At 37.0% G+C, this 27937-nt stretch overlaps 1 protein-coding gene across 1 annotated transcript; it reads right to left on the bottom strand.

Moving 5' to 3' along the window:
• Positions 1 to 46: 46 nt before the first annotated feature.
• nectin4a (nectin cell adhesion molecule 4a) lies at positions 47 to 27190 on the bottom strand. Its single transcript, XM_067400927.1, has 11 exons — positions 26701 to 27190; positions 18666 to 18878; positions 17828 to 17995; positions 13234 to 13512; positions 10200 to 10317; positions 6751 to 6902; positions 6316 to 6475; positions 6134 to 6209; positions 4883 to 4939; positions 4535 to 4708; positions 47 to 1638 (listed from the first exon to the last, which is right to left on the bottom strand). The coding sequence occupies exons 1-11, from the start codon at positions 26747 to 26749 to the stop codon at positions 1198 to 1200; spliced, it is 1887 nt and encodes a 628-aa protein (XP_067257028.1). The 5' UTR covers positions 26750 to 27190; the 3' UTR covers positions 47 to 1197.
• Positions 27191 to 27937: the final 747 nt, after the last annotated feature.

The raw sequence follows: 27937 nt of genomic DNA, 5'->3' as shown, positions 1-27937 counted from the left end.
GTTACTGTTAATATTGGGAAACACACTAAATTTATATTAGGTTCCATTCTTTTTTTCTCTCTGTTTTTTTTTTAAATGGTGGTGTCTAATCCCAAAGTATGCACTGTTTTACTGTATTATTTTGGTGGAAATTATAGTTAATATGGCACATATTTCTTGGTGAATCACCACACCTTAGATTTTGCTGTTCAGATTTAGGCTGAAAAGCACCAAATGATGATGTCCTGATTCAACATTGTGTTTTCTGAAATTAATCTAACATGGATACATGCAGTATAATTAGTTTTGATTTAATAACTGGTCATTAAGGCCACCCCCATACAATGCAGTGAACTGAAAACACCAAAATTACTTACCATCAGGACCCATTTAAGGCTTTATATTTTGTTAGATAGAAAGGTCACAGGAGTATCTCAGGAGCTTGCAGTAACACTACCTACTTATTAAAACTAAAGCTTTAGTACATATTGAAGTTTAAATGTTGTAAACAAAGACAATGTCACTCCTGCAATTACATTTTGTGAACATGCAGGAGTCATTCTCAAAATATGGTAATCCAATACTTCATAATACTATTCATGCACTGGGTAGTTTCCAGTCAAAACACACAAAATACACATTTAAAAAAAAATAACATTTCAAAACACCATTTTACATCATTTTGGATTATAGACAATAAGGTCATAAAGTCACAGTGAAGGATTAACTGACCAGAAAACTGTTCATGTAGTATTTCTCCCTCAACAGCAATTCAAGTGAAGCCTTATGTTGCAATAATAATAAAAAAAGATCTTAATTCCATTCCCTGGTCACACAGAGGAGCTCAACTCTGGTGGTCTGCTTAATCTGTACCTGAAACACATGTTGTGCCCCATAATGCTCAAGCGTCCCAGTTCCAGAATACATACTGGATTATGCAACTATTTGAGGGACTATTTGAGTAATGCTGGTATTGTTTTTCAGGTTTGAGTTTGGTTAGATGATGGCCTGATAGTTCTGTCCATGTTTTTGCCATCTTGGGAATGTACTCATGTAAAAGTTTATATAATAGATCCATTTTTGGGTAAGTTATTGTCAAGACACAGCCCTTGGAAGAGTGAATTTACAGAAGAGCACATCCTTCTCCTGTAACATCAACTGAGTTTAAATGCAGATAAATGTAAGACTCTTCTAATGCAAGATGTTTCCAAACAAACACTAAACGATCTGAGCTTTCTGCATAGTTGGGCTATGCTGTGGGAGGAAATGTGTTGCGTTGGCCGGGAGCAGGATGTTGTTGGGTTTAGACTTGGGCCGTAGTGTGCCATTAGTGTGCTCAAAGTGATTGGATAGCGCCTCAGATATCTGAGAACTCGTTGTCTCGCTGCCGCCGTTTTCAAAACCATCAGGCTCAATTAAACCTCTGTGGACTCCTGAATCCGTAGGGCTAACGGAATCTTCTTCCTCTTCGTCTGTAAGAGTCGGGTATTTAGACACTAAAGGTGAGTGATGCCCTCTGCTGCCCCCTCTGGTGCTTCCTCCTGATTGCGGCCTCCCCTCTGCCGGGAGAATGGCACTGCCGTTCCGAGATCGACCAATTTCAACGTGCTGGTCCATTGAATAAGAAGAGGGGTGGAGAGGAGGGAGAAGTTGGGTTTCCTGTATAGCAAAATTGTAAATGGTGATTATGTGCAGCTTTTCATGCACATTTATGTGATAAACATATGTTCACTGTGTTAGTATTACTAAACAGCATTAAATGGATAGTTCACCCAAAATGAAAATTTGTCATCATTTACTCAACCTCAAGTTGTTCCAAACCTGTATAAGTTTCTTTCTTCTGTTGAACAAAAAAAGAAGATATTTTGAAGAATGTTGGTAACCAGACAGTTGACGGTAGCCATTGACTACCATAGTAGAATGAAAATACTATGGAAGTCAATTGCTACTTAGTTTCAGCCTCAGACATCAAGCCCACGGACTGTTGGATGAACATCTGATGCATATGGCACACTTAACTAGAAACACTTCAGAATTTTCAAAGGTTTTGCATCACAGCATTTGTTTCCAGGTGGACCATTAAAGAATGCGACACACACGTCTCCCAGACATCCTGTAGAATTCAACCAACCAGGTGACGACTTCTAAAATCCTGAAGTGTTTCCAGTTAAGTGTGCCATTTGCATCAGATGTTCATCCAATGGACAGTGGGCATGACGTCTGAGGCTGAAACTAGGCTACGTAAGACTAATGGCGAGATGGTCCTCACTGCAGAACACAAGATCCAAGGGGCGGGATCTAGATCCAACTCCTCCCACTTTCCATAGCCCTAAACCTACCCGACTCTGCCCCCCGGCTCTAAACCTACCCATCTCCACCCCCTAGTTCTAGATCCAACTCCTCCCACTTTCCATATACCTTATCCTATCCGACTCCGCCCCTTGGATCTCGAGTGTTCTGCAGTGAGGGGCTACTGCTAATGGCTACCGTCAACTGTCTGATTACCAACATATCTTCTTTTATGTGCAACAGAAGAAACAAACTGGCGGGCTGCATGTATTTGATAAAAAATACAATAGTATTGTAAATTATTATTGCAATTTAAAATGACCCTTTTCTATTTTATATTACACTATTATCTATTTTAACTTATACAGAGAAATTTTTGCCACCATAGATTCCCTTACGAAAAAGTATACTTCAAGTTTATTTTATCAAGTATACTTAAGTAATGTTCAAGTATATTTTTTTTAAGTATACTAGTATCAATGTAAACTTGTAAGTGTACTATTTTAATACTTTTTGGGACTAAATTGGCCCAATCGAAGTCTATATGTTTAAGTGTACTATAAGTGTAACAGTAGTAAACTTTAAGTACACAACTAATTCACAGCTACGTTTCTCATTTGTACTGCATCTGTACTACAATTGAACTTATAAGCATACTAGTAGTTTACTATTTTAATACTAGTAGTACATTTTTAGTATATGAAAGTACACTTTGAAATATACTCTCAATAAACTACTAGTTTAGTACAAGTATACTTGTAAGTTTTCTTTAAAGGTGCTCTAAGCGATGTCACGCGTTTTAGGCCAAAACACTTTTTGTCACATACAGCAAACATCTCCTCACTATCCGCTAGCTGCCTGTTCCCTGAACACACTGTAAAAAAAACGCGGTCTCTGTAGTCGCCACAAGCTCCGAAAACGGCAATACAAACAAACTGGTGCAGTCTGGACCACGAATCATAATAAACATACTTCAGCCAATAACCGACAAGAATGATTTTAAATGCGCGTTCATGACTGTTTCAGGAAGAACGGAGGGGAGGAGGAGGAGGAGGTGGAGGGAGGGTCTAGCTAGCCTCTGTTTTGTTTGACAACACTTCAAACATCAACAGGAAGTTACTCCACCCAGGATCGCTTAGAGCACCTTTAAGTGAACGTAACATCACACTTACTTTTTATGTATTATTTTTGCACTTTAAGTATACTACTATGTTCCTATTTAGGTATTATTTTTTATACTTAAAATACCTTTAACTGTACTTTAACTTTTTCCATTTAAAAAACATTTTATTCCCGCTTTATGAATCCTTTTTTATCAACACTTAAATGTGGGTAAGTTTCATTTTAAAAAAGGAAACATTTTAAACAGAAAGCTGCGAAAATTGCATTTTTGTCAAAGACTGTGTCCAGATGGGTTTCCGAACGATCAAACACAGATGGAGTAGATCGAGGTCCATAAACACTCCCAAAGCTTCACAGTCCACATAACGTTTGGCAGTTTTTATTTATATGCTGTTTAATGTAGTAATTTTCTATCGCTTATTTCAGCTTCTTCTTCTCCTGCGTTTTGATCCAGAGATTCTGTACCATAGACGGTTCTGTACTCTTTCAGAAGATGCGTAACAGTGCCCCCTATCTTATAGCCTGAAAATTCAGTCATTGGTGAAGAAAGAGTGAAGTAGATTTGAAGTAAATTCCTATGTACACTACCAGTGGACTAGATTACACATAAGTACAGATACTCAGAATTAGGAATATATCTGTTTTCTTAATAAATCAATATTTTTAAACAATGTAATTTTATACTATACTTTTTTAAATATACTTTTAAGTATATCTCTATCAAAAGTCCAATTATAGGCCACATATACTTAGACTTTTCTGTCAGTATAAGTCAAGTATACTTAAGTGCAATTTTAAGTATATTTCTCAGAAGTACGTAAAATACATTTCCGAGATGTATATAAAAAGTAGACAAAGTATCAAACTATCTTATTTTTAGTTTAAAAGAAGTATACTAATAGCTCATTTGAATAAACTTCTTTTTCGTAAGGGATTTGGGGGCATTTTTATTCATTTTTGGCAGTATTTTTGCTCCAAGCCTGTTAATCACCCTTTAGAGCACAGCATGATGGCGGGCCTCGGGTGTATTTTTTTGAGCACAAGCAGAGGTGCTTTCTGTTACGAGGCCTGTTTCAAGTGAAATGGGTGAACCACAGCAAAGGCCGCTACTGTCAACCACACATGAAATGTATCTCATTCATACCTGTGACATACTGTCCTGTTCATAAGACTCCATCATCATCATTCGAGTGGAGTCCCTATCAGATCTCTCCATCATTTTGTCTCGACCTCTTCTGGATGTGTTATAAATTGCAGGGCGACCGAGTGAATCCACCCCTCCTAGTGTGGAACGACTATCCCTAGAGCGAGGACGATCCTGTGAAAGTAAACATTTAAGGTTTTTATGTGTTTTATGAGAGGAAAACAAAACACAAGCAATATACTTGTGAAGACAATTAAAATTGGATTATTCATTTATTAACATAAAACAATTGCAGAGTGTGACTGCATAAAAATGTGTTTTTTTAAAAACATGACAAGAGAGACGAACCAGTGAGGAGAGACTTGTGCGTATCGTCCCTTCGACTCTTAAAGGATGATTGTCGTCCTTTTTAAAAGAAGACAGAGACAGCGAAATGAGAGGGAGGGAGAAATAATATACATCCTTGTTTACATATATACATTTGACCCAAAAGGTAATTAGATACTTAAGCCAAAAAAAAAGGCAAATAAGGAGGCATTTATTTTAAAGGATTAGTTCACTTTCAAATAAAATTGGACCGCACTTTCGTATTCTTCAAAAAGCTTACGCTGAATGTCCTACACCTTCCCTATTCAACTTACAGAACAAACACGACGCCAGTTCCATTTTTTCCATAAGTACAATAGGGAAGGCGTATGGACATACAACGTAAGCTTTTTGAAGAATATGAAAGTGCGGTTGTGGTGGAACCACTTGGAAGGCGATCATTTGTTTATATAAAGCATAAACATTTACATTTTTTTTTCGAAAATGGCCGACCGTTTCGCTACATAAAACCCTTATTGCTCGTTTAAATCCCTTTGAAGCTGCATTGAAACTGTAATTTTGACCTTCAACCGTTTGGGCTCCATTGAAGTCCACTATAAGGAGAATAATCCTGGAATGTTTTCATCAAAAACCTTAATTTCTTTTCCACTGAAGAGAGAAGGACATGGACATCTTGGATGACAAGGGAGTGAGTAAATTATCAGGGAAATTTTATTTGAAAGTGAACTAATCCTTTAAAGCAAGATAGTATAAGTAGTTCCAGTTCATATTAAAATATTTTATAGATTATGGCAAGTTTGAAATAATAAAACAGTATATATATTCACATAAAAATACATATTGTTCACTACTGTACCATATATATATATACACACTATATATGCTGATTTTTTTGAAGAAAAAATTACAGGTATACAGGTATACAGTTTCCACTAAAATATTAAGCAGCACAGCTGTTTTCTGCATTCATAATCTTGAGCTTGAGTTTCTTGAGCAAATCAGCATATTAGAATGATTTCTGAAGGATCATGTGACACTGAAGACTGGAGTAATGATGCTGAAAATTCAGCTTTGCATCACAAAAATAAATTACATTTTAAAATATATTAAAATAGAAACAGCAATTTTAATCTCTATTTATATTTCACAATATTGCTCTTTTTATTTGATTTTTTTCATCAAATAAATGCAGCCTTGATGAACATAAGAAATCTTATCCCAAACCAAATCATCAATAAACAGTTTTAAAGTGTGTGTATATGGATTTTTTACCGAGTATCTGTTGTCTGTGCTGCCTGAGTTGACTCTCCTATACGAGGCTTGTCTTGACAGAGTGCTGATTTCCTCCCTTAAAAAGAGAGTGAGACACAGACAGATTGAAGTACAGGGACTCTCATATTCAGACCAGTCATGTAAATGATTCTGTGTTCAGAAAGAAAGACAAAACTTCTTACTTTTTTTCATTCAGCTCTATGGCCAGTTGTTGATTCTTGCGTTTATAGTGGCGGTTTACTGAAATTATTACTATGATAAGAGTGAGAACAACCACTGCAGCAACACCGGCAATAATAATCATCAGCATGTAGTTCACTGTTGTGTGCTCAATAGGCAAATCTGGAAGAAACATGCAACAAAAGCCACTTATACTTTTTGGAAAGTACATTCAATTACAGTTGTATTCAATATAGTGTATGCATCATATAGGCTTCTTTATGGTGCCTTTATTTGTCCTCACAGAGCATAACTTTTGTTTTATGAGCTCAGCTTAACTATATTGCTTTAATTGTATAGGTTATGAGACACGCAGTTGCATAATATTTTCACTAGATGACAGCAATGAGTGAGGGTTCACTTCAACATGAGTGAAGGGTTTTCAGTGGGATACACACCTGATATACTTATTGAAATCTCAGCTCTTCCAGATCCCACCAGATTGGTGGTTGTGCAGATGTAATCTCCTTGATCTGTCAAGAGGAGGGGCCTAGAAAAGCTCAGAGTGCCGCCGTCCACCGTCACACCCTCTGGTAGAGCTTCACCTTTCCTGTATAAACAAAGAAATACAATTCAACCCCCAAATAAAAAAACATACTGAAAACAACAGAACGCTTTGGTCATCTAAACCGAAGGATTCAGTGCATAACAAATGATTAATGCTTAATTCTTGAAAGTTAACATACAGCTGTAATACATGTCATGTGGTTAGTTAACATTCAGTTAAACACAAACACAAATGTGTTAGGAACGCAGTGATTACAACTGGTTTTGCTTCAGGATCCAGTTTTTTACACATTTGACATTAAAGGGTTAGTTCACCCAAGATGTCATTAATGTCATTAATTCCTCACCCTCGTGTCGTTCCACACCCGTAAGACATTCATTCATCTTCGGAAGGCAAATTAAGATAATTTTGATGAAATCCGAGAGGTATATGACTCCTCCATAGACAGCAATTTAACCATCACTTTCAAGTTCCAGAAAGGCACTCACTGTTAAAATAGTCAACGTGACTGCAGTGGTTCAACTTTAATTTTATGAAGCAACGAGAATACTTTTTGTGCACAAAAACGAAACAAAAATTATGACTTTATTCTACAATATCTTCTCTTCTGTGTCATCATACGCTGTTTATGTTCAGCTCTTCCAGGTTCTACACTCAGTATTGGCCAACGCTGTTCAGGTGAGCAGCACGACGCATGCGTGTGATGCTGATGCAGGATCCAGCCAATAATGACTCAGCATTCTGACGTAGAAAGAGGAAGCGCTGGACGTAAACAGTGTATAATGACACAGAAGAGAAGATATTGTTGAATAAAGTCGTTAATTTTGTTTCGTTTTTGCACACAAAAAGTATTCTTGTCTCTTCATAAAATTAAGGTTGAACCATCGCAGACACATGGACTATTTTTGTCTTTAGTATCTTTCTGGTACTTGAAAGTGTTGGTTAATTTGCTGCTTATATGAAGGAGTCATATACCTGTCGGATTTCATCAAAAATATCTTAATTTGCGTTCCAAAGATGAACGAAGGTCTTACAGGTGTGAAACGACATGAGGGTGAGTAATTAATTACATAATTTTCATTTTTGAGTGAACTAACCCTTTAAGTGACAGCTTGACAAGATGCAAAACTCTGAATTTCATGTAGTCTGGGTTGTTTTTTGTTGTTGTTGTTTTGCAAAGTATTAGTTGACATACTGTAAACTAACTCTCAGAGTATTAGTACACTGTTAAGTTAGGGTTCGGGTTAGTGGACATGTACTTGCAAAGTTACTCAAAATCTGTTCGTGGAGCATCAAAATAAAGTGTTAGCAGATATTAAGCAGACAGTCTACTAATACTCAAATGACTGCTAACTGACATGTAGTTGCAAAGTTACTTATAGTTAATAGAATGTCTAAAGTGGACCATCGAAATAAAGTGATAAAGTCTTTCTCAAAATTTCATGTTTAATTAAAGGTGCCCTAGAATCAAAAATTGAATTTACCTCTGCATAGTTAAATAACAAGAGTTCAGTACATGGAAAAGACATCTAGTGAGTCTCAAACTCCATTGCTTCCTCCTTTTTATATAAATCTCATTTGTTTAAAAGGCGAATCTCAACATAACACCGAATGTTACGTAACAGTCGGGATCATTAATATGTGCGCCCCCAATATTTGCATTTGCCAGCTCATGTTCAAGGCATTACACAAGGGCAGCCAGTATTAACGTCTGGATGTGCACAGCCGAATCATCAGACTAGGTAAGCAAGCAAGGACAACAGCGAAAAATGGCAGATGGAGCAATAATAACTGACATGATCCATGATAACATGATATTTTTAGTGATATTTGTAAATTGTCTTTCTAAATGTTTCGTTAGCATGTTGCTAATGTACTGTTAAATATGGTTAAAGTTACCATCATTTCTTACTGTATTCACGGAGACAAGAGCCGTCGCTATTTTCATTATTAAACACTTGCAGTCTGTATAATTCATAAACACAACTTCATTCTTTATAAATCTCTCCAACAGTGTAGCATTAGCCGTTAGCCACAGAGCACAGCCTCAAACTCATTCAGAATCAAATGTGAACATCCAAATAAATACTATACTCACAGGAATCGACGCGTACATGCAGCATGAATGACGAACATCTTTTAAAGATCCATTTGAGGGTTATATTAGCTGTGTGAACTTTGTTTATGCACTGTATAACTGCACTTGTAGTCGAGAGCTCGGGAGGGCAGGGAGTGAGAGATTTAAAGGGGCCGCGCAGCCTGAATCGGTGCATAGTTAATGATGCCCCAAAATAGGCAGTTAAAAAAATTAATTTAAAAACATCTATGGGGTATTTTGAGCTGAAACTTCACAGACACATTCGGGGGACACCTTAGACTTATATTACATCTTGTGAAAAGACGTTCGATGGCAACTTTAAATCTTATTTGCCATTTCTTTGTAATTATTTTTGAAATGTATTAGCAATTGGAAAAGTAAAAAATTTATTCTACATCAGTTTTTTCAGTGTAGTTTGTCAAGCATGTTGGTATCCCCCTTATTTAGTTTGATATATGGGACACATTTTTCCACCTTTTTAAAAGTTTATAAGCATTAATTTAGCTAAAATCACAAATAGACCCACACAGTGTTTCTGTAGACAATGAGAACTTTGTCCACAGCTTATACCAGGAACTACATGTTACAGTATGTTTTTATATAGCACAGTGTGTTTTGCATGAAGACAGTAGTGATACTCATCCCATGACACACAGGCAAATTTTCCTGACACCATCGTCATTCTCCCCCTCATCAGCCTTTTCTCACCCCCTGCTCTTTCCCTCCGTGTGAAAATTCACTATGTCTGTTTGCCGCGCAAGTCGCAACACGACACCAGGCCACAGTTACTTCATTTACTTTGCATTCACACCGAGCAGCCAGAGAACAGGTTTCCCCACTCGAGAGGTGGAGAGGAGGAGAAAACCAGAGAATGTTTGTCTCAGGAATTGCGTGATCATCTAAAAGTCCGTGTCTACACCCCCTTAGTCACTCGTCCCGAAAAATGCCAGAAAATAGGTGTGTGATTGTGACTAATTACCTCAGACTTGTTCATGAATGCGAAAACAACTGCTGTGTATTTCAATGACCTCTCAGTGTCACTGTTACTTCCTAACAATCTCCATATTTGATCAACTAGATTCGCTCATGAATTTAGGCCACAACCTTCTCGTCCACACCTACAGATTACTCTGGCATGCTGATAGAGAAGCCAACCGAAACACAACTAAACTGACAAGACAGGCTGTCAGGAAGACAAACAAACAGATTGAAACGTACAGGTGAAAGACATGTAGTTTTACCTCGTCCAGTTGAATAGGTGAGGTTTTGGATTTCCTTCACCGTTGCACTGTAGTGTGGCACCTTGCATTTCAGCATGCCAGCTGTCCTCGTAGCCAGATATCAGTGCATTCGGAGGGTCTGTACGCACACATGAACACACATACACAACAGTGCATTTTAAAAATTAGGTGTCTAATTCACTTTTCAGCCTCTTCTTTGAACTTGTGATGAACTTCCTGTTTGATCAATACATTCACCTGATCCTTTCTGTTGTTGACGCAGTACAAACTCTAATAGTGACATTATGAAACATGCATATGAATTATCACAATTTGTGCAATTAAATTAAAGCAATGGGTTCTAAACCCACATGACTTTCTTTCTTCTGTGGAACAGAACAGGAGAAATTTTGTAATTAATGTAGTTTTTCTTCAGGCAATTATACAATTAAAGAATGAGGACTGCAGCTTTCAAGCTTATTATAAATGATTTATCCATGCACATCACCTTTTTTTTAAAATTAATGTGCCCTCGTAATCTTTAATTTAAGTAACTTCCCCTCCCTCCTGCAGCGACATCCCTTCTCTAATGAAATGTTTACTGGCGTGAGGGCGGGACAACCTGTCAGTCACGTGAGATCGACCAATAGCAAACCACTACCATCCAATCAATTCCTCATGGACAAAATCAAGTTTTTTCCTCATTCGAGAAGCAGTAAATGTAACAATAGGGAAGAAAAGACAACTGCGACTTCCACTTTATGCCGACTTTAAAAAGGATGTAAAAGCACCGATAAAATATCATAAAATGTTGCACATAAAATTAGATATAAGTCAAATGAAATCTTTAGGGGAGGAGCAGACAAATTTAACTTATAATATTCTATTCTAGTGAAATGTAACCAAGTTGAATCGAGAACTGCATCAGTACAATTTGTGAATGAATCATTCAGATTTGTTTTCTAATGAAATGATAGATTCATTGAAAAGTTCAGACTCTTATAACTGAATTAAAAAAGAAAAAAGCAAACAAACCAACAACCAGGATATTCTTAAGAATTTCTCCTATTGAGTTCAACAGAAGTAAGAACAACAAAGGGGTTTCTTAAGACATGAAGGTGAGTAAATGATTGCAGAATTTTCATTCTGAGTGAACTATTGCTACTAAGTTTTCCCAAAGCAAAAATGTTTTTATGACTGTAGCTCAAGTCGTGATGAATCAGAGAATAACAATGTAGTCATAGTATCGATTAAGACAATAAACAGATGTCCACAGGTCAAAACACATATGAAGGAAGCTACATACGTAGATATAAAGAGGTGAAATGATGTTTCATCATATTTAAATTTCACAAGAGCAGTAAACAGGAAAAGAGTTTTAGGTTTACATTGTAAAATTCACAATCCTTCTGAGTCATACACAGACAGCGATGTAATAAAGATTGATGTGACTCTAATAAGACTTGTGGCGCAACAGTATATCAGTCATAAGGACAACATTAAAATTATTTTGATGTGAATGTACTTATGTGTATAACCTGGCAAGTGGTTTGCACTGGCAGGTAAAAAGTTAAATTATGGACACTAAGGCCCGGTTTCACAGACAGGGCTTAGACTAAGCCAGGATTAAGCCTTAGTTCAATTAGGGCATTTGAGTATCTTTTATAAAAGTACCCTAGAAAAAAAGCATTACTGGTGTGCATTTTGAGACAAAACAATGGCACTGACATATTTTAAGATCTGTCAGTACAAGTTGCTTTCAGTTCAAACAGCTCAAACATGCGTTTTAGTCTAGGACTAACTTAAGGGTTAGTTCACCCAAAAATGAAAATAATGTCATTTATTACTCATCCTCATGTTGTTTCACACCTGTAAGACCTTCATTCATCTTTGTAACACATATTTTTGATGAAATCCGATGGTTCAGTGAGGCCTCTGTTGCCAGCAAGATAATTAACACTTTCAGATACCCAGAAATCTACTAAAGACATATTTAAAAAAGTTAATGTGACTACAGTGGTTCAACTTTAATATTATAAAGTGACGAGAATACTTTTTGTTCACCAAAAAACAAAATAATGAATTTATTCAACAATATCTAATGATGGGCGATTTCAAAACACTGCTTCATGAAGCTTTGAAACTTTACAAATCTTTTGTTTCAAATCAGTGGTTCGGAGCAACAACGTCATGTGATTTCAGTAAACGAGGCATTGTTACGTCATAAGTGTTTCGAAATTTCAATAGTTCACATGACTTTGGCAGTTTGATAAGTGCTCCGAACCACTGATTTAAAACCAAAATTCGTAAAGTTTTGAAATCGCCTATCACTACAAATTGTTGAAAAGCCTTTCTCTTTTTTTGGCGCACAAAAAGTATTTTCTTTAGTAGCTTTCTGGGCATCTGAAAGTTTTAATTATCTTGCTGGCAATAGAGGCCTCACTGAGCCATTGGATTTTATCAAAAATATCTTAATTTGTGTTCCAAAGATGAATGAAGGTCTTACAGGTGTGGAACAACATGAGGGTGAGTAATAAATGACTGAATTTTCATTTTTGGGTGTTAAGGTAAGAAATAAGAAGTTTTATTTTAAATAAAGTAATGAAGTGATACCAATTCTTAGAAGAAAAAAGGTCAATTTAAACATTCCTATTACTATTATGGGGGGAAATTATTTAAATTAGATATTAAAATATTCTAATATTGAGTATAAAAGTAAATTTATAAACATACATTTGTAAAGTACTATTGAAAGTACACATGGTAATTAGTACTCAATTCATTTAATTTATGCTGATTTTAATTAAATGTATTGTTTTTGTACAGTATGATTTTCATTATCGTCTTACGGGAATGTTTTTTCTAATTACAGTAATAAGAATTCAAGGGGGAAAGAATGCCAGATATAAATAGGCTAAAATTCCATGACATTTTTAAGCATTTATCACATTTCATAATTTTGATAATTTCAAAGCATTTCTTTGAGAGATTAACCCCGTATACAGTAGTTTCTGTAAGAAACATTTTCATAAAAATGTAAGAGATTAAGACTCACAGTGTACTACAAGTTTATTGGCGATCCTCTGGGGGCCATTTTGAGATGGATGCCAGACCAGACAGTCCAGCTTCTGTCCATTCATGCTACGGAAAGGGTGGAGGGAAAACTGAATTGAAGCCACCATACCATCCAAGCTCCGGTTCTGACTCTGACCCGTGAGTTCTGTGTCCCAGGAGAGGGCTGCCATTGGCTTAGCCACTGAACGACATGTAGCAGCCGGACGGAATGACTGGCCCTCAACCAGGATGAATGGATCCAGGGAGGTTATGGGCTTAGCTGTGAAATGAAATGACAAATAAATAAGAAATAACAAATAAAAAGCATGATAAATACAATTTAAACTATACAATTAAGTACTCACAGAACAAATTAGCTGGTACCACTTTATATTAGGTGGCCTTAACTACTATGTACTTACATCAAAAAATAAGTACAATGTACTTATTGTGTTCATAACACCTTTTTGTATTGCAAAACACTTTTGCTGCTATTGAGGTGGGATATGTGTAAGGTTAGGGACAGATTTGGTGGTATGGGTGGGTTTAAGGGTTGGTTAGGCTCTAAGGGATGGGTCAAATAAATTATTAAGTCCTGACTGATTGATTGATTGATTGACATTGATTAGCTCATTCAAGTGTGTTTGATTAGGGTTTGAGCTAAACTCTTCAGGACCAACATTGCCTGATATATATTATAGCAGATATTTCACCATGATTTTTAAAAACTATAAAATATCCCTGTTTGCTTACCTGTTTCTAACCGTGTACTTGAACACAATCGTAAACAATACGTCCGAAGGAGAAAGCAGCAGCTATTGTATGATCATACAATCGCAGCAACAATGAACACTGTCATGTTGATACCTCCATCATCACTCCCTTTGACTCACACAATACTAGTGTGTTATTCTGGGAACAATGTATTCATCAAAGCAGCACTAGCCTTGCGGTTAACGGGTTGTCTAGGTATATGAAAGGGATGGTGAATGAAATGACACGAGTTATGTTAAAAAAAAAAATCAAAGGTTTACTCATTCCTTGTCCTGGGGGCTAAATCCTTAATCGCTAACTGCTGCAGGGTTGCTGCATATACATAAGACTCAAATCAATTCTGTCTCACTAAATCTAATCCAGCGGTGTCCAATCCTGCTCTTGGAGGGCCACTGTCCTGCAGAGTTCAGCTCAACCCCAATTAAACACACTTGAAATCAGTGTCTTACTCTAAAAAATGCTGGGTTGTTTCAACCCAAGTTTGGGTCAAATATGGACAAACCCAACCATTGGGTTAAATCTCTAAATTAATTTTTTAACCCAACAGTTGGGTTTGTCCATATTTGACCCAAAATTGGGTTGAAACAACCCAGCATTTTTTAGAGTGTAGACATTCTAGAAACTTCCAGTCAGGTGTGTTGAGGCAAGACTAAACTTTTCAGGACATTGGCCCTCGCGGATCAAGTCTGGACACCCATGATCAAATCTAATCTAAATTAAATGAAAAGTTTTATTATTCGTTTTTTCGCATGATTTGAAGAAGATACTGCAAGAGATTGATGGTGTCACACTGGTTTGTTTTAGTCAGACAAGCTTTTCCTGTCTAAGCAGGCAGTTCTTGACCAGAAAAAGATACAATGTGGACCAGAGTGTATGCAGAAAATCAAACGTTGGGTTTGTGATCTTCCAACGTACCGATATCAGTGTTGGGTGTAATGCATTACTAAGTAATGTATAATTTAATTACTTTTCCCTTGAAAAAGTAAAGTAAGGATTACTGTGATTTTTCCCCTGTAATTTAATTACAGTTACTTCTTACAGTTTTTTCCAATTGCTAACACACTAAAATGACATGCACAGCACAATTATTTAAACTGACACACAGAGAGCAAAACTCCTTCTCAAGTCTCCAAAAGTCTAAACACCTTTTCTGTTTTACACACATTTTGCATTTCAAAATAGCACTTTTTAAATTCACTAAATACAGTTCTCTGCATAAGACACAACAATCTGACATAAAGTCACATGTTTGCCATTTCAAAACACTGCCATTCAAAATGACACTACATGAGCTAATTGGCCAATTACATGTGCCACCTGGCCAAACACCTCAGTGGTTAATTGTTAACACTTCAATCAGGATGTAAGCACTATGAAAAGACCCCAGGTGAGAACCTTTTTTTTTACAACAACAATGGAAGACATTGCAGAGAGAGGAAGAGGAAGAGGAAGAGGAAGAGGAAGAGGAAGAGGGAGGTTGAGAATAAGAGGGGGAGGAAGAGTGAGAGGTAGGGGTTAGAGCAGGTAGAGGAGTTCATGGCCAAAGAAGACAAACACTTTCAAATGAAATCAGAGCAACCTTAGTAGATCATGTCATCAACCATGGGTTGACAATGCGTGAGGCTGGACAGAGAGTGCAGCCAAACTTGAGCCGTTTTACTGTCGCCTCTGTCATCCGGACCTTTAGACTGGAGAACAGGTATGTAACCAAAATTTCATGTAGTACACATGTAGTATACCCCATGTCATAGTGTATCAGTTGGGTGACACCTGTTTACTTAGTGTATGACATCAGCCATTCATGAACTGTACAAGTTTCCTGTACAATGTACTCTACTGTGGGGGAAAATATTTAGGCTGCATTGTCCAAGCCCTATATATATTTTTATTTTATTTTTTCTAAAGGACTGAGAGACGACACCATGGTGGAGGAAGGGGCCAAATGTTCACCGGGGTACAGGAAGCTGCCATTGTAAACTTGGTTTTGGAAAATAATGAAATCAGATTACGAGAAATTCAAAGCCACATCATCCAAGACAACACCTTATTCAACAACATTCAACGAGTTAGTCTGTCCACATTGGCTCGCATTCTCAAGCGAAACCAAATCAGAATGAAACAACTTTATAAGGTGCCGTTTGAGAGAAACTCTCAAAGAAACAAAGAGTTCAGACGAGCATATGTGGATGTAAGTACTATATTGACTGCAGTACACTACACACAACATTGTTTCCCAGTGTACTGGATAACACCATATTGACTGATTTTTGTTCTTTGTTTTCAGGGAGTACTGGAAATGGATGCTCATGCAATCCCACATGAGTTCATCTTTATAGATGAGGCTGGGTTCAACCTAGCAAAGACCAGAAGAAGAGGGAGAAACCTCATTGGCCACAGAGCCATTATAGATGTTCCTGGCCAACGTGGTGGGAACATCACAATGTGCGCTGCCATCTCCAATATGCATGGTGTCCTCCACCGTCATGCCAAACTTGGACCATACAACACAGCCCATATTCTCACATTTCTGGACAGACTTCACAACATTCTCATACCACCAGAGCGTATGAATGATGCAGACCATCAAAGAAACCGGTACGTTGTAGTATGGGACAACGTGAGCTTTCATCGTGCAGCCCCAGTCCAAAACTGGTTTGCTGACCACCCAACATTTCTCGTGCAATACCTCCCACCATACTCACCATTTCTGAACCCCATAGAAGAATTCTTTTCGGCATGGCGGTGGAAGGTATACGACCGGCAGCCCTTTGTGCGCATGCCTCTTGTGCAGGCCATGGAAGAGGCATGTGATGAGATTGATGTGGGTGCAATTCATGGATGGATAAGGCACTCAAGGCGCTTCTTCCCTCGATGTCTGGCAAGGGAAGATATTGCCTGTGATGTTGACGAGGCGTTGTGGCCAGACCCGGCTGTGCGGCAAGATGCTGCCTAATTTTTCTTTCCTTTTTTTTGTTTTTTGTTTTTTTTACTGTAATATATTTTTTTTCAGAAATTTTCTTTTTCAGTTTACTTTTTTTGTAAGAATATTTTTGTTCAGTCCCATGTAAATATATCTGCTGTGCTTATGTTGTACTGACTTGTTTACTGTAGTGAAGGAAAAAAAATAAAAATGTTGCAACAGCATGTGTGTGTATCTGCAAATATTTCTGTGCATGTGAACAATCTGATACATATTTTAGTATTATGGCAAAGCATACTAAAGATGGGGGTGCTTTTCATTATGCCCAACAGTGTGTAGGTGGTTAGGCAAAAATCTGGTAATATGAATGAAGTGTGTGCCATTTCATGCAAAAGTTTGATTTTGATAATGCTCTGTGTAGTTTCGGTTGCAGTGCTTCATTTTGCAGGATATATGAGGTATTTTGCAGTTTGGGTGTGTGGTTTTGTGAATTGTGTTAAGTGTTTTGATAAAACCAGACTAGTTTGAAAAATTGTGTGTTAGCAATTGGAAAAAACTGTAAATATTGTAGGTCACCGTGATTTTGCCAAGTAAGACAAGTTCCTGGATCAACATATTTTGTGTCTGAAAATGTAGTCCTAACCCTACCCATAAGATATCCTTAAAATCATAGGGAAATGACAGATGAATAACACTGATGTAGAAGCACCTAACCCTGGTTGTACGCCTAAACTTGACAAGCTGTAAACTTGTCCCTCAAATCTGATTAGTTGATAGATATCAACAAAGATGTTAACTTTCCCAACACTTACCAATATATTAAATATGAACAGTCAGAGTTTTGTATGACAGAAGTTTGTTGTCTTTGTTTGCCTATATAGCACCGATTAAATGTACTTACTCCATACTGTGAGCAAAATCTTTGCCTCAAAGTTTCCAGCAGGGAAGGTGGCGACTTTGCAGACATATTTGCCCTCATCTGCAGAAGTTGTGCGCATAATAATCAGAGCAGAGTCTGCTATTGGATCACTGGTCTGGAATCGCACACGCCCTGAATATGCAGGGCTTTCTGTGAGAGAGAAATAGAAAGAGAAAAAAATGTGTTTGTCACATCCACCATATGACAGTTTTTTTTTTTTGTACGTGTTTCAGTGACACATATGACAAAGAATGACGCACACACACATACACACACACACACACACACACACACACACACACACACACACACACACACACACACACACACACACACACACACAGACAAAAACATTTTGAAAATTAAAATGAAGAAGCAATATTCTGCTCTGTTGGCTCCTGTATTATAAATTGTTGTAAATTGCATGTTTCTTTACAAAAGTGAAATATAAGTCACTTTGGAAGAAACATTCTTAATGATTCAATGTAAATGAATGCAAGATGAGTACAGAAACGAAAGTAGGAACTGAATTGAATTGTACAGTACATGTAGAGTTACTTTACTAGATTTAGGATGAGCCAACAATCAGATTAAACAGAGAGCAAACTGTAATACTATTTAGTAAAATACATTTTTAAAATGATTCCGTGAGAGGAGACTGTTATAGTTACACTTTAAAAATAAATAAATAAATAAAGGTTTCAAAAGGGTTTTTTTCTTTGGTGATAATGATATTGGTAAAAGAGTAAATTATGATACGAAATGTGCAACAATTTAAGTTTTCACATCTGTGATAAAAGACAAAAAAAGTTTGTTTTACCTGTCTGTCCTTCACTGAAATGAGCAGTGATAATCTGTTCTTCAGCTCCATTTGAGTTCACTCGAACCCACATCACCTGCACCACCTTAATCTCACTCTTTGATACATTGAATCGACAGGGTAAACGCGTTTCCTCCTCTGCCAAAGACTGCAGATCCCAGGGGGACTTAGAGGGCTCTAGAAATGGTTCTTGTTCTCCACTTACACAGGCTGCTAAAAGAGAGAAAGACAGAGTAGCAGAATGCTTTAACAACATTCTGGCAACAACAATATGGTAAAAGAAACAAATTTAATTTGATGAGCCATGCTGGAAGTTGTTTGATAAACATATTGTAATTATACTTCATTTGAATTAATGTTGTAACCATAAATAGTGGAAGAACTGGTGGAAGAGCAGTGATTTTATATACGCATGAAGTTTTTTTTAGCATGTTAAGGGTTATGAACAAGTTAAAGGGGTGGTTCAATGCGATTTCACTTTTTTAACTTTAGTTAGTGTGTAATGTTCCTGCTTGAACATAAACAGTATCTGCAAAGTTACAGCGCTGAAAGTTCAATGCAAATTGAAACAACCGGTTTGGACCACAACCAGCTTCTTCCCGGGTTGGTGACATCATAAACCCTGCAAAACTCACCCCGGGAACACGCAACATGTGGCGCAGCATGTGGAAGCGGAAGAGTTGTGTACACCGGACGCGAGCGGCACGGCGCAACGCGTCAAGAGATATAATGTAACCCATTATAATCAGTAATATTTTCTACACTGGATGCGGCGCTGAAGACATCTTCCAGAATCTACACGAGTTTAATGCTGGATTTACACAAAGGCTTTTACTGAAAGATGAAGCAGTTCCTACTTTAAAAGCAGAAGCTGCTGTTTATTGGCTTCAAACTGTAAGTACGTTTTATTGTTTGTACATGTCTTTTAAACGTATAATGTTAGTTCTGTTGCTATTTTTTGGTTGTATCAAGGATGTAAACAAAGACCAACGCGTTTTTGCTTTGCTAACCAGTTAGCTAAATTCTACAAACGCTGACAAACTTCTATGTTCATAGAAAAACAGTTGTTAATGCTATAAATTAAACGATACCTTTACAAAAATGCTACTTCTCAGTCATGTATTCGGCTACAGTAAAGCTTGAATCAGGATGAAACTGTATATTGAAAGCTAACAAACAGCAGTGACATAATATCTAAACACTTATAACACAAATACAAAATGAAATACTATTCATAAACGTCCTTTAAAAGCTGTGATTGCAGAGGTTCTGCTTTACCCTCTTCATCTGGTTCTGATTCAGCTCAATTTGATACAGCAATATAAACGCCATTATTTACATTTCCTCTAAAGCACTAACTACGAATGGTAAGGGGCGTGGCGTTTCCGGACGCTTCAGCGAATCACGATAGCTCTGGATACACTGGGCCAGCTAACCAATCTGAGCACACTGCGTATTTCGGAGGGAGTGGCTTCATAGAAGCAGGAAGTCAAACGAATCATTCGAATGACAATGGAAACAGAGGTGTAGAATAAAGGTAAAATATATGAAAAATACAGTGCTTTCAAAAAAAAACTAAGCATTAAGACATGTTAAACTGCGCCCCAAAAACACAATCAAGCCTAGAAAAAAAAACACTGAACCACCCCTTTAATGTATTTGGTCTTGGTGGAATAGATCTGCTACGCTGCTGCAGCAGAGCAAGTACAGGAACTTGCTACTGTCAATAAATACACTGATATGCTGCTGCGTGTAAGACATAGTGCTGATGCACAAATAGCATATATCCATAACCCCATAGCAGATCTATACAGGTGAAGCTGGGGAAGATGAAGGGTTTTAGAGGAACTCTGAAGCTGCTATAGTGAATGTAACCAGCCATTTAAAGGCGTTGAGCAACAAGCTCATTGGCTGAAGATGCAACATGAACCAATCAGCTTGTGCCACGTAGTTAACGTTGTAATTATTATCAGCTTGAACCATCAGTCTGCACCATTCAGAGTTTCATGACAGAACTGGGAAGAAAGGTGATTTAAGTGACTTGGTTGTTGGTGCCAGATGGGCTGTTCTGAGTATTTCAGAAACTGCTGATCTACTGGGATTTTCACACACAACCATCTCCAGGGTTTACTGGGAATGGTCCGAAAAAAAAAGAAAATATCCAGTTAGTGACAGTTCTGTGGGGGAATGTTGATGTCAAATGCAATGTTGATGTCAGAGGTCAGAGGAGAATGGCCAGACTTTTTCCAGCGGATAGAAATACAACAATAACTCAAATAACCACTTGTTACAACCGAGGTCTGCAAAGAGCATCTCTGAACATACAACATGTCAAATCTTGAAGCAGATGAACTACAGCAGCGGAATATCACACTGGTGCCATTCCTGTCAGCAAAGAACAAGTAACTGAGGCTACAATTCACACAGGCTCACCAAATTGGACAATTTAGATTGGAAAAATGTTGCCTGGTCTTATGAGTCTAGATTTCTGCTGCGACATTCAGATGGGTCAGATTTAAACAACATGGAAGCATGGATCCATCCTGCCTTGTATCAACAGTTCAGGCTGCTGGTGGTGTAATGGTGTGCGGGATATTTTTTGGCACACTTTGGGCCCCTTGGTACCAATTGACCCTTCGCCAGGAGTTTAACTGACAAGCAATCTAACCAATCATAATGCCGAATCCGCCATTTTGTCCAACAAAGCAGTCAGGAGAACGAAGATTGACCTCGGTGGACTTGAACTTGAAAAATGGTGTGTACTGACATCTTTCCGCTTTTGAAACAACATTCCTTCTCATGTTCATTCATGTTTATTTGATGCTATAAATGAACTAGTAGGAAGAGATGATCGGTTCACGAGCTGCTTGAGCTGAGGCACTACAGAGATCTGTCACGACACATTAAAGAGCCACAAAACATTTCACAAATCATATAGTTTGAAAGCTGGGACTTTGTTTAATATCATAAGTAACCTGCTATGTCTTGTCTGTCGATGTGTTGTCAGTGTCCTCTTTGCTCTGCAATGTATTTTTCACTCTGTGTGGTGTGACAGCGCCATGGCTTGCCGGACACAGCAACAGTAACTAAGGGGGGCGGGTCTTTGCGAAGGGTCAATTGAGCATCGTTTAAATGCCACAGCCTACCTAAATATTGTTGCTGACCATGTCCATCCCTTTATGACCACAGTGTACCCATCTTCTGATGGCTTCTTCCAGCAGGATAATGCACCGTCACAAAACTCAAATCATCTCAAACTGGTTCACTACTCAAATGGCCTCCACATTCACCAGATCTCAATCCAATAGAGCACCTTTGGGATGTGGTGGAACAGGAGATTTGCATCATGGATGTGCAGCTGACAAATCTGCAGCAACAGTATGATCCTTTCATGTCAATATGGACCAAAATCTCTGAGGAATGTCATGAATCTCATGAAGAATTAAGGCAGATCTGAAGGCAAAAGGGGTCCAACCCGATACTAGAAGGTGTACCTAATAAAGTGGCTGGTAGACATATATCAGTGGTCTCAAACTCAGTTCCTGGAGGGCCACAGTCCTGCAGAGTTTAGTTCCAACTAGTTCCAATTCACACCTACTTGGAAGTTTCTAGTAATCGAGAAGACCTTCACTGTAAAAAGTAATATTCTACTCAATGAAAATTGTGGCAACAGATTACAAGCAATATTATTAATTAAATTCAACATATAAGAATTGAGTTAGAATTAAACTAATCAATTCCTTAAAAGAAAAAAAAAACTAATGAAATACTGATTACCATAATGGTGAGCAAACTTTTTCAATAAAATCAACATCTAAACCTCTGTTAATCTGTGTGTTTCTCTTTCCTTCAGTGATTTTACTTGTTATCATCAGGTGTCTTCAATGTTGGCAATAAAAAATAAAGAGTTCTTAATTCATTTTAATTAAATTTTACTTAAAGTTTTTGAATATTATAGTTTTATTATAGAATATTAAGTTTCCTCCCCCTGGCAGTTTTGTAAGACAACATCCCTGAATTAGTCATTCAGCTGTAAAACTATGTATTTAAATGACTATGTCATTACATTTTGTATTTTACAATGTATTGCTCTGTGTTGCTTTCAATGTTAAGAAAAATCCACCAGACCAAGTTCCTTGTAGCATAACTGTGACATCACATACTGAATAGCAAGATGAGACCACAAGTTAAAGGACCAGACCAAAAAAATACTATGCCATATATCATACAGCTTAAGGCGATTCAAGCAGGGCTTTAAAAAGAATAGAAGTAACACCTTCAAGAAATATACCTGCATGAAATATACCTGCAGTAAAAGGAAAGTTGGGCCACATTGGCTGAGGTCATCTGTTACCTTCAATACGGTGGTAACATGAACCGTTTAACACTCTATTGAACTGGCACAGAGAACAGAGAGGCGAAGCAGACATGGGCAGAGATTTGGATAACAAAATAAGAGCAAGGAAGAGGGGTGAGAGACAAACAGATGTGTCTGGAAGAGCGTTTGTGGAAGAGAGGTAGATATGCTGCTCAACTCGTTATGTGTCTCAGGGCTAATTACTTTTGGGTGGCAGACAAGCATAAGCAAACACTCAATTCAACACAAAGCTGAGTGAATAAGCTGATCTACTTACAAGCTAATTTTGCATTGAAATACAAAACCATTCAAATAATATATTAAAAAATAAAATAAATATATAGTACAAACAAGGATGTCACGCGTACATGTATGAATAAAAAATGTGCATAATTTTAACAAAATAAGACAGATCATACAAAATGCATGTTATTTTTTGTTTAGTACTGTCCTGAGTAAGATATTTTACATAAAAGATGTTTATATATAGTCCACAAGACAAAAAAAGCAGAATTTATTAAAATGACCCCATTCAAAAGTATGTGAACCCTTGATTCTCAATACTGTATGTGGCTACCTGATGATCTACGACTGTTTTTTTTTTTTGTTTGTTTGTTTTGTGATGGTTGTTCATGAGTCTCTTGTTTGTTCTGAGCAGTTAAACTGAGCTCTGTTCTTCATAAAAATCCTCTAGCTCCTGCAGATTCTTAAGTTTTTTCAAGCATCTTTTGCATATTTGAACCCTTTTCAGGAGTGACTGTATGAATTTGAGATCCGTCTTTTCTCATTGAGGGCAATTGAGGGACTCAAACATGGTTCAAACATTCACTGACGCATTAAGAGTTGGGGGGTGAAAACTTTTGAACAGGGTGAAGATGTCCCAATTTTTCTTATTTTATTGAAATATCATTGTTTTACATTTAGTACTACCCTCTGGAAACAACAGCAGATACTTGCATGTTTCCCGGAAGAAAAAATAAGTACAATTTACCTTGATATTCAAATTCAAAAGTTTTCACCCCCCCAACTCTTAATGCGTTGTGTTTCTTTCTGGAGCATCAGTGAATGTTTGAACCTTTTTTAATAGTTGTGTTTGAGTCCCTCAATTGTCCTCAGTGTGATAAAATGGATCTGAAAACCATACAGTCACTGCTGGAAAGGGTTCAAATATGCAAAAAATGCTTAAAAACTGAAAAATCTGCAGGAGCTGGAGATTTTTTCTGAAGAAGAGAGCTCAGTTTAACTGCTCAGGACAAACAAGAGACTCATGAACAACCATCACAAAACAATCATCACGTGACCACACACAGAATTAAGAATCAAGGATTCGCATACTTTTGAATGGTTTTTTATTTTATTAATTCTGCTTTTTTTTTTTTTTTTTCTTGTGGACAATATATAGACAGTACTAAACAAAAAATAACATGCATTTTGTATGATCTCTCTTATTTTGTTAAAATTTTTCACATTTTCACAGATTCTGCAAGTGATTCACATACTTTTTCTTACAACTGTATCTACTCAGGGTTAAATAAAAAGGTCATAATCTATTAACTCTAATAGCTTCTCAGTTCAGGGCAGTGATTGGGCTGTAATCCCTTTAATTTTTTTCTGAGTCACTGAGTAACTCTGGATTGATCTTTGTGTCAGTAGCCCAGATCCTTGACCATGCAGTCACAACAGTCAGTTGTCCAGTTTGCAAAGACTAGAGCATTACATCAATGAAGAGTAATGACAAGCCTCCCAGACATATCCTTGTTGACACAGATCCACTTTCACTGTCACACAACATGATTTACCCCAGTATGACATGTTCCTGAGTCAACATCCTTATAGTGGTTGTCATTTGTTGCCTAATACTAGCCTTAAATAAGTTGGCATTAATGGCAGAGATAGATCTAATTGATTTGACTGATATTAGTAACAGTTTAGAACACATATTCATTATTAACTAGGAGTTTTCCCTCAATAAACTTCTAATTACTGCTTATTGATAGTAAGTAGGTTGTTGTAGTGGTTATGTTTAGATAAGGGGTAGGGTTAAATGTGATAAAGAAGATCTTTTCGTCGACTGAGAAACGCTTATTGCTTATTAATATTACTCCTTTCAGTGCACCTAATAAATAGTCTTTTATCAGTTAGTAAAGACAGTTACAAGTAATATTGCAAAAATGTATAAAACAAAACATCCTCTTTAGCACCTTTAAGGGATGTAGAATATGGTCATGCTAAATAAGGCGTTAACATGTGCTTTATAAGTACTAATAAATAGCTAATATGTTAGTAATATGCATGCTAATAAGCAACTACTTTATAGTGAACATGTATTCCCTAATCGAAAGTGTTACAGATATTTTTACTAATACAAGAACTTCATTAGTGTACTCGGTTATTAAATATTATGTCAACTGATATATTCATTTGGTGGATTTCTGAAGAATAACAAATAAAAACGGTATTCACTGGTAATAATGTATTTTTTTATAACCTAATTATTATTATTTTATTAACAGCCAATTATTCTCTAGCAATCATCTAGATGATAAAATAATTTAGCATACCATATATGTACAGTATGGCATTAACAACAACAATAACACCATTTTGTTTTTTGTATTGTTGAAGGCTATAATGATCATTTATTGTGTCAAAAAAGTAAAAAATAATTTAAAAGAAATAATTAAAAACTGATTCTGTCTGGTTGTGAATGTCGGACAATAATGATCATAAAATAATTCTAGTCTATGTATGAATAAGAAATATATTATCTTTAGCCTATTGTTATTTACAGTTCAAAATCTACCAAGTGTTGAGAAATCAGTCATAATCTAGGACTGTCTGCCAAGAGAAACCGATTGTTAAGCGCCTTACAATAATTAAAAATGGATTCTGTCTGGTTCTGAATATCAGTATATAATAACCAAAATTATCATAAAAAACAATATTGGTCTCAAATCTCAAAATAATTGGTTGACTGGAATGTTGTTCAAGGTTCTGACCCTAAACTCTAACATCAGAGGGCAACAGGCCTAACTCATGACTGTAGGAATGTAGAAAGGACCAGCAAAGGATGGTGATGTAGGAATGTCTTAAACTGTGTCCACACTGCGCGCGAGCGCTTGGAGTACGTCACAAATAGAACATGGTATCAGTTCAGCTACTTTTGGAAATGTGTCGCGTCGAGTCATGCAGCACCCACAGCTTTATTTTAACGGGTTCTATCTGCTTTTGTCACGCCTTTAGTGTCTGGTGTTGTATCACATGCTCAGAACCAGTGACCCTGAATCAACACACATGTATACAGCTGAATGAATACCTCCTACACCAGGAAAACACTCAAAAATGTAAGTTACGTTGACAACACCCTCAGATTCATCACACCCTTATTCTCACAACTTCATCAACCCAGAAAACACTCCTTAAGTCTCTGCGTATAACACACAGTTTGTGTGTGTGTGTGTTTGTGCGTGCGCGCGAGCAGGGAGCGCCTGTCTGTCACACTGAATCACACTCAATTTGTCATAAAAACCAGTTCTTCCAGTAATATCAGACAACCGTAACGTGTTGTGAAGTTCTTTCCCAAAACGTTTAACTCAAAATCCTGCAACACGTTTTAAAACATTTCCAATTGCACCAGCAATGTATTTATTTTAGCCTAAACTATATGAAATGGCTCACCTGAGTTCCAGAAGATCAACGCAGCAAGAATATATGAAACTGTCTTCATCGTCCTCAAGTTCAGACTTTCACCTGAGCCCAAGTTATCAGTTTGGAGATCTCAATGTGATGGTCATTATTAATAGAGCAAAACAGTGTCCCTGTCAAGAGCTAGTTGTATTCCCAATCAATCCAATCGATCACATATGTTGGAGAATTGGAGAGGAGACTCCCATATACGATAGGATCACGTTGGGGAGATCCAGCGCAGGAAAACAAAACCACTCTGTTCAGAATCAGTATCGATTAATTCATTTGATTTAAAAAAAGAAAAGAAAACGATATCAGTTAATAGAATGTGTATGGATTATATCCATAAAAGCGAACGTTTCTCCATGCGTAAATCCTCATGGGAGCGCACAAAAGTTTTACTCCAGTTTAAGGTGTTTTCGTATTATTTTATGATCTATGACATGTTGAGGAAAAGTATTTCCATCATTCTTCTGACGTTCGGTTTGAGAATGCGTGAAATAGCTCTGAGAGAGGAATCTCTCAAAGGCACCTGTTGGAAAAGGCAGTTCTGCATTGCGCAGTCGCGCACATGTTCTTACGCGCACTGCTCAACTCAACTTTCCAGTTTTTAATCCGGGTGTTTCTTCCCAGTCGGATGATTCAATCTAGCTACTGGTTTAAAATTCTTTTTAATGATCTTTAATGGTCGAACTCACCTGAACAATCTGGAGATTATTGCCATAATCTTTTGTGAAAAACAAATTTAGTCTGAAAAAGACCAGGGATTTAGGAACAAATAATGATCCCAATGAAAATGGTTTTATGGTTTTATACAAGATCTTTTATAGTTTGACCTTGAAATGAATTTATCCTATTTGCCAATTTATCTGTTCTGTAGCAAATCATTATTCTAATGCAAGTAGTGTTTCCTGGTATCCAATAAGGTTTTTATGCATCAAATAAGATTCAACTACCGGAGAGCATATCTGATTTATTTTTGTTGCTAAATATCTATTTATCTTGAAATTAACCTGAACTGTCATGTATCTGGTTGCATTCCTGCCCTATTGGAAAGGGAGCACCAAAACTGTAAACCTGTTCTCCCTCCTGAAAACAGTTAAAGCCCGGGGCAGTTTTACTGTGTTCAACGGAATAGTGTTCCAAATGAGGGTTTGAGCTGAAAAAGACCATCATAAAGAAAGCTCTCATAAAAGAAATACACTGTGATTTTAATATATGTCTATGA

The sequence above is a fragment of the Chanodichthys erythropterus genome, chromosome 11, assembly GCF_024489055.1.
Source record: "Chanodichthys erythropterus isolate Z2021 chromosome 11, ASM2448905v1, whole genome shotgun sequence".
Lineage (NCBI taxonomy): Eukaryota > Metazoa > Chordata > Actinopteri > Cypriniformes > Xenocyprididae > Chanodichthys > Chanodichthys erythropterus.
This window is presented reverse-complemented; position numbering and strand designations above follow the sequence as displayed.

Excerpts from the sequence above, each read along its gene's own strand:
- nectin4a (XM_067400927.1), bottom strand. The coding sequence starts at position 26,749 with ATGAAGACAGTTTCATATATTCTTGCTGCGTTGATCTTCTGGAACTCA. Across the intron at positions 13,513-17,827 it reads GATTTTGCTCACAGTATGGA|CTAAGCCCATAACCTCCCTG; the intron begins GTAAGTACATTT and ends TTCATTTCACAG. Across the intron at positions 10,318-13,233 it reads CAATAAACTTGTAGTACACT|ACCCTCCGAATGCACTGATA; the intron begins GTGAGTCTTAAT and ends GTGTGCGTACAG.